At 40.5% G+C, this 15,192-nt stretch overlaps 1 protein-coding gene across 2 annotated transcripts; it reads left to right on the top strand.

Annotated features, from left to right (window-relative positions):
* Positions 1-3,279: 3,279 nt before the first annotated feature.
* MRPL15 (mitochondrial ribosomal protein L15) lies at positions 3,280-13,671 on the top strand. Of its 2 annotated transcripts, XM_072852480.1 has the most exons (6): positions 3,280-3,424; positions 6,926-7,083; positions 9,707-9,872; positions 10,370-10,493; positions 11,702-12,082; positions 13,535-13,671. In XM_072852480.1, the coding sequence occupies exons 1-5, from the start codon at positions 3,326-3,328 to the stop codon at positions 12,037-12,039; spliced, it is 885 nt and encodes a 294-aa protein (XP_072708581.1). In that variant the 5' UTR covers positions 3,280-3,325; the 3' UTR covers positions 12,040-12,082; positions 13,535-13,671. The 2 variants fall into 2 exon arrangements, with proteins under 2 accessions (XP_072708581.1, XP_072708580.1); XM_072852479.1 differs by lacking the exon at positions 13,535-13,671 and having other exon boundaries at positions 11,702-12,283.
* The last annotated feature ends 1,521 nt before the right edge of the window (positions 13,672-15,192 follow it).

Here is a 15,192-nt window from a genome sequence, read left to right as displayed (position 1 = left end):
GGCCATCCCCGCACCCGATTGGCTGTCGCCGGGGCGGCGGGAGAGGCGGCCCCCGGGGCGCGAGGTGGGGGCGGGCCCGGAGGCGGGCGCGCGGCTGAGGGGAGGCGCTGCCGCCTGCGCGTCCGGCAGCGAGCCTGGCCGCGGGCGGGCGGCTCTGAGGTAAAAGATGAACGTGGCCTCCGCGGAGCCGGAGCAGCGACCCTTGATTCCCCCTTCGGCCTTGTACGTGCCTTCCCGGGCCGGCCTGCTGCCTGTGAGGGGCGCAGGCGGCGTGAACTGCGGCCTGGGCAGGCGTGTGGGCGCTGCAGACCTCTAGGGTGTACGGCGGGAGCTAACGTCTGTTAGGGATACCCCTCAGGGGAAGCCCGGCTGAAGCCTGGTGTATTGGGAAGTGACAAGTCTGCATACAGTGATTAAAAGTCAGGCTCTGCGAAGTTGCTTCTGTCTTTGGGTTTCCAGTGCTTTCAAAGAGTTTGAACTGTCTTTCGTCGTTAAAAGTGCCTTTCAAATAGCCAGGTATAACTGCCAGGTGATACTGCACTTTTATAGTATAATTTGTATGTGTCTGTGGTTTGAGTGTTTCCAGTAAAAATAATTTTTATGCTGTATTATGAGGCTTAGGGAAAAAGGGAGATTACAGTATTCTTAAATAGGTAAATATAAAATAGTAAGCCATGGGAAACAGGAAAACCAGCAAACAGCGTTGTTAGACAGAACTCATTTGTCCTCGTCAGATTAGATGCCTTCATCACCAAATTAAATCTCTTGGCTTACAGCCAAAGAGTCAATGATTCTTATTCATCTTGAAATGTATTGGGCTATTCAGGCAGTCTGCATTGAAATTACTGGACCACTCCAGTCCATTCCAAATACTTAGACCAACTCTGAATAAGTATGGCAAACACATTTCTATCAAAATGAAATACTTTGTTCTTTGTCTTCTATTCCATACGTCTTTGTAAGATATTTCTTCCCAGAAAGTCAATCTACTCATTGTATTTGCCGGGTGGTATCTGCCTAACATGGATGCTTTTCTGGCAGCTCAAACAGCAGCTGAATGCTCGCTAATACTTCTTTCACATCCTTCCCACTGGCATGTTCCATACCAGGCAAGGATGTTTTTTTCACAAAGCTTTTGTTCAACAACGTTAATATTTTTATCAGCATGGCTGCATAAAATATATTGGAGAAGCCTTTGTGCCAACTGTGTAACATTAAACATGCAGCCTCTTTTGCCATGATTGTTAGGCTGCTTTGATACATAGTATTTATGCCAGGGTATCCCTGTTACTGTCAAAATTGGTTTATTTTCACAGGTAGCTTTTAGTGGTTTTATCTCTACTTTAGTGTGTGTTCTTGCCTCATGTATTGTACCCAATTCAAATCTGTTAAGAAAATACAGCTTATGCATAAAAGATTCCTAAAAGATTAGGAGCTTCACGTTATGTCAGGTGCTTATCGAGTATGCTGAACCTGACTCTTGCTGTAGAGCATCCTTTTGGGGCATGAACAAAATTCTGCCTTCCCTTTCTACCATGCTATTTGCCACGTAAATGTAACTTTTGTGAGGTGGCCTGCTGATGAGCCTCCAGCCTCAGAGATCAGTAGTCTACTCATAATTAGACCAAGCTTTCAATCTTTTAATCAGTATAGCTGGAATGATCTTACCTGAATTCTTGGTTGCTGCTAGCGTGGCTCAGGGTCAAACGCCATGCTGGAGAAACGCCAGCTCTGTGTGGGTTGGACATTCCTGAGTCACACAGTAGCGGGCATGGGGCAGTCTGCCTGTTACAGACAAATGTTCAAGGAACCGAGCTTCTGAAACCCTGAAGGAATTGCTGAAAACATCTGAATTATGAACCTTTCAAAGACTTGTAAGTTGGCAGTCTCTCTACAGTGTGATATCTATCATGAGAGTCATACTTTTCTACTGAATTTCAAGGTTCTGCTTAAGTCATAAGAGCTTGACAAGGCAAAGCATGCTCTAAATGATGTGTTTTTCCCTATCCTAGTGGCTGAAATGGACTTAGGTAAGATGATTGTCCATACCAGCATTTCATGTGTATTGTTACATTGTAATTTTTCTTTTTTTTTTTTAAGGGGGTGAGAACCTGTACAGATTTCATACTGAAACTCATTCATTTCTGCAATGTGATTTCCATTTCACCCTTATTTATTCTCAGAACAGGCAGAGCTGTTGCGTGACCTTTTCTCCACGGTGTAACCTGAAGCAGACATTCAACATGGAAGAAGGTTTTGGTCAAACAGAAGTTTCAGGACTGGAAGCAGGATATTACACTGAGAAGTACTGGGTGACTTTCATGAGGGGAACCGGCCTTTCTGCTCCATAACTTCTCAGTGGCAGCTTCCCTAATTCAGTTCTTCACTCAGGTAAGCCTACAGCCCGCACCCCCTGCGCCAGAGGGTAACTGACTTCCCACCAGACCCATACACCGATTGGAACTGCTGTATGACTTTCCAGTAGGTCCACTTTTTAGATTAAAATAATAAAAGTGATCAAGTAGGTCCACTTTTTAGATTAAAATAATAAAAGTGATCAAGTACTGCAGCAGTACAAGGGAAGTCTCTACTAATAATGCACATATCCAGTAAGCATCCGCCTTTACACTTGTTGGATTGACACAGGGTGCTGCACTTTTAGTTGATCGGCGTTTCGTGTGCCGTCAGTCAGTTGGTCGTTTTTAGGTGCAGCCTGATGGTTTTAAAGGCTTGGCTTTAAAATACTCGGCTGAGATCTGTGTGAATAATAGAAAGGTAGACACTGGACAGCGAAATGTAGTTTGGGACCTACGTCTAACCCATCGGTCTCTTCGCTAAAAGGCGATGAAGAGAACGGATCCACGTTAACGTTTAACCCTCCGCAGCTTCCCCGTTCCCCCGGCACAGCGCGCACACGGCAGCCAGCCGGCCGCGGCCCGAGGAAACAGCCCGGCTCGATCCCGCTCAGCCGCCGGCCCCGAGGGCGCTTCCGCCGGAGGCGGCACGGCGGCACCGCTCTCCTCGGCTGCCCCGCCGGGGCACGGCACGCCGTGCCTCTCCCCGCTCTGCGCTTCGGGCGCCTGTGAATCACCGGGCGCCGTTCACCGCCCGGGGCCGGGCCCCGGCCCCCACCCGCCCGCCGTTCCGCAGCGCGGCTGAAACCGCGGGGCCAACCCCCTCCTCCGCCCGCGCCCCGCCCTGCCCTGCCGGCGGGGGGGGGGCTGCGCGACACTGTTGGGAAAGCGCGGGAGGGGCGGTTTACGGTTCTGCCGTAAAGCAGCTCGCCCGGGCGAGCGTTGCTGCTGCCCTTGGGAGGTGAGCGGACATGAGCGGGAATGGCGGGACCAAGGCCCTGGAGCTGCTGCGGTCGCTGCCCAGGGTCAGTCTGGCCAACTTAAGGCCCAGCCCAGGCTCCAAAAAGCGGGTGAGTGCATGCAGCTTGTCGGGTGGGTCGCGGGCATGCTTTCCCTCCGGCGGCAGGACTCCGCCTCGGCAGCGGGCACGCCCGGCCGCGGTGGCGTTTGCCTCGAAGGCTGTCAGAAAGCCTTTGGGAGGCTGCGGCAGGCCCGGGAGAGCGGCCTGGCCAGAATAGGCGTGGGAGGGCAGGAGAGCGGGTGGCAGTGTTGTGTGTGTTGGTCCTGTTCTTGCCCTTTGCATGTTCTGTAGCCGGTGTGTGTGGCTGTCCCCACAGAGAACTGGCTGATGAGTGGCCCTAGCTAAACCTCAGGGCAATAGTTGGGGGATGGGCGGAAACAGTAAAAAAGTATGGAATACTAAGTGTTTATGGGATGGGGTAATACATTTGAAAAGGGAAGGTTAAAAGGCTTAAAAAGAAAAGGAACATGATGCCAGCTAGGATTTCTTGTTACTATTGATTTCTGAAAAATGAAACTAAATGCTCTCTTCCCTGTCCCCTTATAAAGTGATAGAGAAGTAAAGAAAAGAAACCAGGAAGAAACCCACCTGGTTTGGGGGAAATATCAGTGAATAGGGGGATGAGGTTCAATGGCTAAAGTCATAAGATCAGAAGACTGACAGGGAGTACCACGCAGCACTGCCCTGTCAGTGCTCAAGGCTCCCTAGCGATGTCTACAGAGCTGGTGAATGCTGCATAGTTGTAACTCCTTAGACCTATGACAAGACAAGAGAATGGAAGTTCTTCCCCCCTGCAACTCTTGGGGTTCCCCTGTCAAGTTACTTCATTTGGAGCTGTGAACACCCAACTTGGCCAGGGTCAAGCGGAGCTGAAAGCAGCCCTGTACATAGCTGGAGTAGTGATTCTTAAGGTTTTTCAAACTAATCCAGGCTCCCAAATAGTATTTTCAGGCTTAGCATCCAGAGGTTGTGAGATCGTCTGAATTTGAGGTTTACTAGAACTGATGCTTTCCTACCAGTCTTTGGTCTCAGGACTTTTTGTTTTTCAAGGTAGCTGTTGGGTTTAGGAAAACACTTTTTTTTTTTTTACCTTGAAAGTAGAGATTTTTGTATCCCTACTAGGCCTTTAGCAAGTAACTTGCAACTCCATACAGGAAATGAGCATTTTTTTCCCCATGTTACTGCTGACTGTTTGCCTTCAGTTAGAGTTTGTACAAGTGACCTCAGCTCTGTTTCTCTGGTATTTTTCTTTTGGTGTCTGACTACCTTATTCTGTGATCACTGAAGTTCTCAAATAAGCAGATTGAAGAGCATTTGACTTCACAAACAGAAGTTGCTGCAAAAGAAAAGTTTTGATTGGCTCTTCTGACAGTCTAAAATCTGGTCAATGTACTGATTACATTCAGTTTGTGACCAGATAATTGTCCGTGTATTAACTACAGTTACCGTGTAATCTGGTGTGTGTACGGGCAACTGCCAGAAAGGGTGGGCCAGCTGTGTCCTCTCTTTGCCTCCAGGTGCTCATACCCGCTGTATATTTTGTACTGCTGCTAAAGGTTGGGCAGTGAGCCAGAGTGGGGAACTAAAACAGCTGAAAACGAGTTAGACAAAAATTAGTTTTCATCTAGTTTAATTCCTTGACCTGTCCAGTGCAGAGCCACACAACTGTTTGTGTCAGCGCAAGAGGCGCTGTGAGTAAAGAAGCATAGCGTGTGGGCTGGGGACGAGTCAGCTTCCTTTGGTGGCAGGCATAGTCTAGTCTAGCATAAAACTGGACCTGAACTCTATTTAGTATTAATACAGGTAAGCTGTGCATCTTAGGTCAGATGATATTTCAAATATATTAATGCATTTTTTTCTGATGTATGTCCCTACTGACTTTTCTACTAATATTTCAGTGCACATTAAGTGCTCCATAACTTTGGAAAACTTAGAGACACAATAGAGAGCATAAAACATAAAATTTTATGTCTTTGCGATGTCAGTCTAATAATCAAGTACTGTGATGTAATGAGCAGTTTTCAGACCTGAGTTTTACTCAATATTCTGTGCTGCAGTCTAACTGCATATAGTGATTTGTAGGGTTAGGGGTACTTGAAGTTTGGCTATCTGAATGTTGAACACAAAAAATGAGAAATTGAAGAGGCTTACTGTAGTCTCTTTAATAATGAATTATTTACATTATTATTGATCCAACAGTGCCTATGCTGTGACTTAGACAAAGTTAGCTTCTAAGCAGTACAAATACTGTTTAAAATGTGTTGCTGTACATGTCTCAGCCTGACTGATCGACATTGAGGAATACAATGGAAAATAGCAAATGTGTGAATTGTGTTGTGCAGATATGAGGCTAGTTAGCAACATGACATTGCTCCTTCCACATGCATTCACTCTCCAGTGAATGTTGACTTAAATGGGAAAAACTTTGTAAGATCAAATGGATCCATCAAAGCCATGCACGGATGTGATCGTGCCTCTTGGAGCTGAACGGTGAACTCTACCCTGTGCAGCATGGCAGTGAGATTCTGAAGCATGTGGCTCTGTCTTATTCCTGACAAAGCATGAAAAAAATCAAAGTGAGCCTTAGTGCTGCGAATTCTTCAGTATATGACTTAAATGAAGGCACCTTACACAGAAAACTTTATTAGTTACGTCGGAGTGAGCTGGCACCACTTCATTTAATAGCAGTCACTCCCAGCTGCTCATTTCCACCCTTGTTTACTGCCTGTTTTGTAGTCCTAGAAATATTTGCGTACCCATGAATTGTACTGAATGGTGCAACTGACCTGGATTTTAAATTAAAAAAAAAAAAAAAAGGTTTTACCTTTGCTTATCTCTTTGATCCTGTTCACCATTTAGCTGTGCAAGTGCTTCCTGCTGGCACAAATAGGAGGTGACTACAAGGTTGCTGAACTGCTACTTATGGCTGCAATGTTAATTTAAAGTGCTCAGAAAACTAACAGCTTAGTATCACAGTCTTAATTTTAAAAATATTAAGGGTTTAAAATACAATCTTGTCTTTTGATTTGTAGTCCGTAGAAATTGCAACAGTTGCAGACTCTTTAGAAAGTCTGAGTCCATGGAAAGAATAATATGCATGCATAGCATGTATAGTCTGTTCCCCTGCCTCTTGAAGTAGAATTGATTTTTTTTTTTTAATTTATTTTTTCATTGTCAGTGTTCAGAAACTTCTGAGCACTGAGCAACTTTCTCATGAAATAGGAGGAAATATCAATAGTTAATTCGGGAAAATTCTCTAACTTAGAGAGTGCAGGGTGTAAGAGGTAGGATTAAATACTAGTATTCCTTTTATCGCAATACGTGTTCCTATGAATTTTCAGGCTATTTGTGGTGCCTGCCTAGAGCTGTGCTCTGCAAAAATCACCTTAACTGCTTTTCTGACTATTTTTCCCCTTAGAAAAGAGCTATCTCTTAATTTTTCCTCAAGAATCAGCGTTTTTGCGCAGTTGTTTATATCTCTGAAATCTTATGTTTTGTAGATACTTATCTCCAAAGTAGTTGACTAAATGTATCATTGATTGTTTTCAAGGAGAGAAGACGTGGCCGTGGAAAATATGGAGGTAGGAAGTGTGGTCGAGGTCACAAAGGAGAAAGACAAAGAGGAAATCGCCCCCGATTAGGCTTTGAGGGTGGTCAAACTCCATTTTACTTGGCCATACCAAAATATGGGTTTAATGAGGGACATAGGTAAGTTTTGTTCACACTTACTCAGAAATTAATCATTGTCTGCTTTTCTTGATCTTTCTCCTGAAGCCAGAATCTAATATGCCAAAGCAGGCCTAACTGAAAACGAGACATTCCTCTCAGATCATTAGCTTCCTTACCAGCAGAATCTCCCATTTCTTGTGAGATTGTTTTTTGAATGAATTCATTTATTTTCTGTTGTTTTACAGCTCTGCTTATTTGCCCTCTTCTTTGCATAATCCCTCGTATGTAGCAGGTTACCCTTCCTTTTACAGCCGACTGCATTTCTCCTCTCGGACCACTCCTCCATACATGCTTGTATCTGCGCAGCAGATATTGAATTGACGGGGAACACTCCCGTTGGCTCGAGTGAGAATGTTAGGCATGGAAGTGTAATCCACAGCCTTGCTTTGTTATTTCTCTTTGCTTTACTCACCTGAAGCTCTGATCTTCTGCTAGCCAAACAGTTCTGCTTCTCTTCATGACTCTACTTTTTTAGCCCTGCAACACTGCAGTCTTTGTGTGTCTGCACTCCATCTGTTCCACCTGGGATCTTAACAAGCTCTTTAATATCAAATCTATTGGATGAAGCCATTAAGTCATCTTTCACAATTGTTGTCCTCAGACATTCTGCCTTGTTAGACACTTCTGTCCCCTTTTCACATTGTGCTTGTTTGTGCCATGTCCTTCTTTCAGCTTTTCAGTGTTTAAAATGATTCTTCTAACCAGTCACTGTTCTTAGCTGGAGATCTCTATGCCAGTGTTTTATTAATTTCCTTCACAATATTGACAGTTACAAAATTTTTGTTTGGTTGGTTTTTGTTGTTGTTTAAAGCTGGTTTTGTTTCCGAAGATGGCATGTATATTACCTTGGTCACTAACCATTTTGTTGCTTCTAGGTACGTCATGAAAGCATTGTATGGATACAGAAGTTGTTATAGGCAGTAGTAACAAAAACGTGCCACACCTAGCAGACAGTTCAAGAATGAAAGGACTTAGGTGAATTTATTTGTGAATTGTTAAACTTAGTTTGATTTTTTTTTTGTTTCATTTGCTGTTATAACTTCATCAAATAGCTGTGCATTTTTAAATTTCCATTCTTTATGCACGCAGTATAACTTACAGACCTGTCCTGATTATCAAAGGTTTTCTCTGTCAGTCTTATTACTTTCAAAGTGTGATTCAAACTACATTTCCAAGTACTGTAATTTCCTCCTGTTTGCTTAACTTATAATAAGAGTAAATGAGAAGCACTTTTGATAGCTGAAGACACAGTGTAGATCCACAGTCCCACAAAGGAAATGCTGTGGAATGCAGGCACTGAGGTTCTTGTGTTAACAGTGGTCACGAGTTTATGAATAACCAACAGCAAAAATCCAAGTTTCTGCAGTGACAAAAAATTAATAGGGTCTTGCTGTTGTTAACCGCATCTGACAGCATGTGGAAACAAAAAAAGTACTCTGTAATTTCTTTTCAATGTTGCTGGCAAAATTTCAATGCCAGGCTATTGTAAATGTTTCTCTAGTGAACGTTGTAAGTGCACTTGAGAGAGACTATCATGGCAGGATGGGAGCATGCTGAACAATGTCTCTGCCTGTTTATCTTCACCTCACTCTTCTTTCTGTCTGCAGTGGTGTTCCTCTACTTCTTGAACTTTTGCTCTGTTAGGAACTGACAGTGCAAATTCTGTTGCTTGTCCTGTCTTACTTAGCTTGCCAATAACAAAGATAAGCTTCTCAGTTTTTCTGCTGCCGCTCACAGGTTTCCAATATCAGTGGTTAAACTGATTGTATGAGAAAGTTTTGAGCATCAGCATAAATGGTATGCAGTAGGCGTAGGCACTGGGATCGGGAAAACTATTCTAAGGATTGGTTTGTATAGCAAAGTTAGAACTTCATAAAATGCAAAAGTGGATTCTGCTGAAGCTGATGGTTATTGACAAAATATTCCTATTTCCTTTGGGGATATGGTTAATGCATATTTTCTCAATATTTCTCTCCCTTGGTGGTATTTTGAGTAAGATTCCATTCAATACTGGTAACGGACTAAAAAATCCTGATGAATATAGGCAAGCTATGCAGTAGCACATACAGGGTTTGGCTGATAGTCTTTGACTAAATTTGTGTGGGGGGGAGGATATATTTGGTTTTGACTGTGTATTTTTTTGGTCATATTTCCTGAATGTATCAGTGAAGCTACCAAACTGGATTCACTTTGAAGATGGTAGTTATTTAGAATCTTGTTGGCTTACCAAGAAATGCTGCCACTTTAATTTCTTCATCTTTTTTACTTCCTTAAACCAGTCAGCAGGTAGGGAGGTATTCTGGAATAAACTGAGCTCAGCAACAGCAAAATTATTAATATCATATTGGAGGTGGGGGAGTGTGAGCAAACCTGAAGGCATAATGGAGTCTTGGGCTGTAACTAGGGCTTGCATTTGCATTAAATTAAACTTAAAATTTTGGCTTATGGATGGGTGCGTTTTAAACATTTACTTGGTAGTTTTAGGAGTAGGTAGAAAATGGAATACAGTGTGATGTATCTCAGTTGACCAGTTCCTATTAAAGCTTCAATTTTGTAAATTTCTCATTGTTTTGTTTGGTTTTTTTTGTTTTCCTCTCCCCAGCCGCAGACGTCAGTATCAACCACTCAGTCTTCAGAGGCTGCAGTACCTGATTGATTTGGGTAGAGTTGACCCCACGCAACCAATTGACTTAACACAGCTTACTAATGCCAGAGGTGTAACAGTGCAACCTCTCAAAAGGGATTACGGTGTCCAGCTGGTGGAGGAGGTATGCATACAAGACACTTATTACTTCAGGCAGTATAAAGCCTTGGGTTTTCAGTTTTTCCATACCAGGCTGTCAGATTGTCCTTCCCATGTTTTGGAAGCATCTTTGCTTTTCTAGACTAGTTTGCTGTGGAATTTTTATGATGATAAATCCACTGGGGGGCACTGTGTGTTAGCAAAAAACCCCAGGATGATGTTTTAAGATCTGAGAGACTACAAAAATAACAGTTAAGGAGCACATAAGAGGTTGAACTGGTATTTTAATACAGAGACTAGAATGTACTGAAATAAATGTATGAATATTTTGGACAGGCAAACTTTTTTCATTCAATCCAGGTGACTTGACTGAGCAATTTAGTTACCAGTCTTGGTGCAGGGAACAGACAAATCATCATATTTTGCAGGATTTAATGTTTCTTACAACTTTGTAGAGAAGAATAAATGTATGTCCTAAAATACTCATTTTAATGTTACTCTAATATGTGTTGAAATTTACAGGGTGCTGATATCTTTTCAGCAAAAGTAAATATTGAAGTGCAGAGGGCATCTGAATTGGCAATTGCAACCATAGAAAAAAATGGAGGTGTTGTAACAACATCATTCTACGATCCAAGGAGTTTGGGTAAGAATTTATTTCAGTTTCTGACCTTCCCCCCCCCCCAAATGTATGAAGATTAAATGATCCAAATCAAAGTTTCAAACATAGTTCTTAGTGGAGAATCATCAACTTCTATTCTAAAAGCTTCAACAACACATTGTTATACAAATGTTGAACTGTAATGCATCGTCAGTTTTGCTTTTTTAACCGTTCATCTGTTTAGCCCTACCAGTGGTATAGTCACTTACCAATCAGCCAGTCAAAGAAATCCAAGTAGCTTTGTAAATAAAGGAGCTAATAAAAGCTTGTTTCTTTGAATTTTTGTCTTCTTTCTCATGTGTTTAACCCTAAGAAAATTCAGGAAAAAAATAGATTTAAAAACCACTCTGGATGTTTATATTTTTAATTTAGAATACTTTTCCAGTTAAAGTGAGGAAATAACTAAGTTACAGAAGCTCAGAATCGTTCCAGTCAAAATGGCTATTGTTTTCAGAACACTTTCACTGAAGAATGAGGCCTTGCTTTGCTTGAGGCTGCATCCTGCCTAATGTTCATTCATGCAGTTTTTATTGACAATAATGGAGCTTTCATGTGTGAATGAGGAACAAGAGGAATAACATATTTTGCACACTAAAAATGCTACCCTGGAGTGATAAAAGTTCTTTTTTTTTTTTTTTTCCAATCTAGAAAATAATAAAAATATTAAGGTTAAGAGGATCTGGAATGTAATTTGCCAAATTCTGTAAAAGTTGAGGAGGCGAGGATAGTCTCACAAATGACTAAATAAGTGCACATGCCATTGATTCTTTATTTAAAATACTTCTAGAAACACTAAATTTGACATTTGTTGGTACGCTGTGTAAATAGCCATGCAAATGCATTGCTTCTAACCTGGAAGTCAATCCTTTAAATAAATGGCATTTTCTAGCTTAGTTATTGTGTCTTTCCAAAGTAGGCATTCTAAATGTATTAGAAGTAATGAGTCATACAGATTGTCACTATAAATATCAGTTAAAACAGAGTTGTTTGTTTGGTTAAGTGAAACTTGTTAAATACTATCTTATTCTGAACAAGAATATTCTTAAGATTTGTTTTCTTGCTTGATACTTTTTAATTAATAAGAGTTTAGTAAATTATTTAGCACAAAATAATAAATAAGAAGGTGTCATTTAAGGTCTTTAAATATGTATTATGAAGCATAGTATCTAATTTTCTCTCATGTTTGCCCACAGAAATTTTATGTAAGCCAGTAGTATTTTTTCTGCGTGGCCAGCCTATTCCAAAGCGAATGCTTCCGCCTGAAGATCTGGTCCGTTACTACACAGATGCTAGGAATCGTGGGTACCTGGCAGATCCATCTAAGGTTGCAGAAGCCAGGCTTGAACTTGCCAAGAAATATGGTTATGTCTTACCAGACATAACTAAGGATGAACTCTTCAAAATGTTAAGCACACGCAAGGATCCTAGACAGATATTTTTTGGTCTTGCTCCAGGATGGATCGTAAACATGGCAGACAAGAAAATTCTAAAACCAACTGATGAGAGGCTGTTAAAATACTATAGCTCATGAATTCAGGACTGGAGACAACTGCAGGTGTACAGGAAACATCTGGGTATGAAATAATGGATACAAAGTGGTGTTTGTTTTTTTTTTTTTTAAGACTCCTGTTATACTAGACAAAACATAAGTTTTTGTTTATGTAATCTTCTGTTGTAGCGCTCAACTTTTTCGTTGTCATAATACAGTGTATGAAAAGTCTTAACATTTGGAAACAGTGTAGAGTCTGATATAAAGTGTGTGTTCGGACACTTTCTCTTGTGATGCTTTGCCAGTTATTTTTTCAGACAAAATGTTTTGATGTTGCTGTTATTTCAGAGGATGATTCCAAAGAGTAACTTGACCTAATAATTAGTTTATATTTTTTCCCTCTCAATTTAAAATCAGAAACATGGCTGTACAAAACTAATATTAGTTTTACAATCATGTTATGTAGCATTATATTTTATGTTTTAGAAAATGATATCTTGAATACCTCCAAGAGGCAGACTATCTATTTTTTGATGGGGAAAATTAAAAACAACCAGAAATAACAAAGTACAGAATAATTAACCTCTTCAATTCCATAGCAATGTTTTGGATTTTGCTACTGCCATCAATAGTACTAGAACTTAAGAGGTCTTGATTTTTGTCTTGTTCCTTCAGATGGAATTGAGAAAGACAGGGTGTGCAGTTTAAAATAACTTTCTATCTAAATTTAAAAAAAAACCCAAACTGTCTTAAATCAATGGCTTTTTAAATTCTGTTTGAATAATAAACTTGTCCAGACACAAATGTAGTCTTTAATAAAAATGCGTAGCAGAATCCAGAGCCAATGAATATGAGACAGTGAGAGTAAATTGTGAAGGATGGGGAAGTGATGGACAAAGTACACAATTAGGATTCAGTTTTCAGCTTGATCACAGATTGCATATGTGACAGTGGACAAATGAATGTAGATGTTGTGAAAAGTTATGAACAAATTATTTTTATGGGAAACGGTATTTTAATCACACCAACTTGATACAATATTGAAAAATATTTTCCAACAAATATTTGTTTTTCAATCTCTCCAGAATACTGTACTATGCAAGAATATTCCAGGTTTCATACGGAAGCTTAGGATTGGGCATTTTGGATGATGAACCAAGCAGTTAATTGAAAGATGAGAGAGGAGACTAAGTTAATCTATCAGAACTTGATCTGACTTCTCAGAAGTTAATGAGATGCTTCATAATTCCGTGAACTTTAATAGAAGATGAATTTGGCTTTAAAATAGGGATAATTTGGTTATTAGGAAACAGTCCGGAAGACCAGAACATAAGAATGAGTCTTGCTTTCCAATTTTCATGTGCCTTTGGAAATGCTACTTACAGTTTCCTGTAGCTGCCAAACCATCCCATCTCCTAGGGAAAGCCCTCTGAGTGCCAGAATCTCCTGTATAACACCTGTATTTCACTTGTTTGCCTCAAGGGGCGGGGAGGGGAAGAAAAACCCCACATTTTTAAAAATCTTCTTTTTCTTTCAGAGAATAACAAGAAGCGGATGAATTTTTTTGCTGGTGTTTGTCAACCAACCCATATTTTTGCTTCAGTCAACAAACTGCCTTGTCAATTAATATAAGCATCTGTAATCACAAAACAAATAAAATAAATCTTCTATTTTCATGCTGATTAAATAATCTGAAATCCAGAGATTAACCATGGAAAGTTACTAATTTTTGACAGCTCACTCTTCAGCTTCTATTGTCTGTTGTTAATGTGTGTTGGATGCTATCAGTAATGGTCATTCTCCTGATTGGTGGTTTAACTATAGGAAACATAGCAAAACAACACCAATATAAAATTGGATTGTGAATAGCGGGAATTTGTTCTTAGTGGCATTAACATTCATATTTTGTAAGGTGCACAACACTTTTTTTGGCACATTAAGAATAATACCGTGTGCCAAAAAAAGTATAGCTAGTGTTAACTTGACTGTGAAGTAAATAACTTTCTCACTTTAGATGTATCCTGTTCTGCATCCTGATGATTGTTGGTTTGGAAACTTAAATGACAAGCAATATTTTTTTTTACTTTTTTTTTTTCTTTTTGTTATTACAATACTACTGCCTGTATTTGGGAAGGAGTTGGAGGCGGGGGAAGAGTATTTATTGCCTTCCCTTATTTGTGCCATAATGTTTCTGTTTTTATGAATCAATTCACAATTGTATTTTGTGGAGGTGGTGGTACTCAACAGGAAAGCTACTTAACTGGAAGCGAAGAAGGAAGTTAGTCATATTAGTGAAGACCAGAAGACAAAAGTGTTTATGTATCATTGTGTATTTTTGGGAGGAGAAGAGGGGGGAAGGCAACTTTGTTTCCACTCCTGCTCTTTGTATTAAAATGAACAAATTACTCTCAGCAATTTTTTTTTCCTAAATCAATTTCTTTGATATACACGCGCATGCACGCGCTAGTTTCTGTAGGCTTCTAAATGGTTTTCAGGTGAAAGGGTAACTTGGATAAAATGATAACAGTGAAAGAAAGAATGAAAACAGGAAACAGATGTCTGGTGACGTTGAGGGATTGGATAGCACTTATTCAGTGGACGACGTCTTAGTCACAAGGCAGCTGTATCCTGACTCTGATACTACAACGCTACAAATACCTTGGAGCCAAAACAGCCACGTTCCACAAAATCCGGTCATTCTACTTTATAAAGGTGATCTTTTATCATCTTATAATTGGAGAGGGCAAAAAGGGCTGTATGTGGCTTTATTTAAAATATGCAATGCTTGTCTCTTTCTTTTTTTTTCCCCTCTCCTGTTTACAGTAGCTAGTATTTTATAATGGTTGCTCTGATTTTTATTTACTAGTGAAAAAAGTGACAAGGCTATAGAGGATTTCCTGTTCATTTTATCTCGTCAGGAACACAAGTCTCCTGGCAACCGAATACAGAATTATCAAAAGCACAAGTAAGTTATTGACAAGGTTTCTAATAAATCTGCAATAAACAGCCTCCCAATGGACTGTTGTTTATATGAGGGTCAGGCTCACTGATGCAAGACTTCAAGCCAGCACTAGCATCTAGGGCCATTCTCTTTACTTAGGAATTTGTACCATGTTTTCATGTTCGTCAGATAAATGATTGCCTTGGATATCCTGTTTTGATAGGGGTTTTTCATATGCAACAATGTATTACACA

Source organism: Ciconia boyciana, chromosome 2 (assembly GCF_034638445.1).
Source record: "Ciconia boyciana chromosome 2, ASM3463844v1, whole genome shotgun sequence".
NCBI lineage: Eukaryota > Metazoa > Chordata > Aves > Ciconiiformes > Ciconiidae > Ciconia > Ciconia boyciana.
The sequence above is the reverse complement of the archived record's forward strand: the minus strand, read 5'-3'. Positions and strand labels throughout refer to the sequence as shown.

What these genes read in the sequence shown, in the direction of transcription:
- MRPL15 (XM_072852480.1), top strand. Translation starts at nt 3,326, where the DNA reads ATGAGCGGGAATGGCGGGACCAAGGCCCTGGAGCTGCTGCGGTCGCTG. An exon ending in GCCCAGGCTCCAAAAAGCGG is followed by an intron (nt 3,425 to 6,925) that starts GTGAGTGCATGC and finishes ATTGTTTTCAAG; the next exon opens with GAGAGAAGACGTGGCCGTGG. An exon ending in GTGTCCAGCTGGTGGAGGAG is followed by an intron (nt 9,873 to 10,369) that starts GTATGCATACAA and finishes TGAAATTTACAG; the next exon opens with GGTGCTGATATCTTTTCAGC.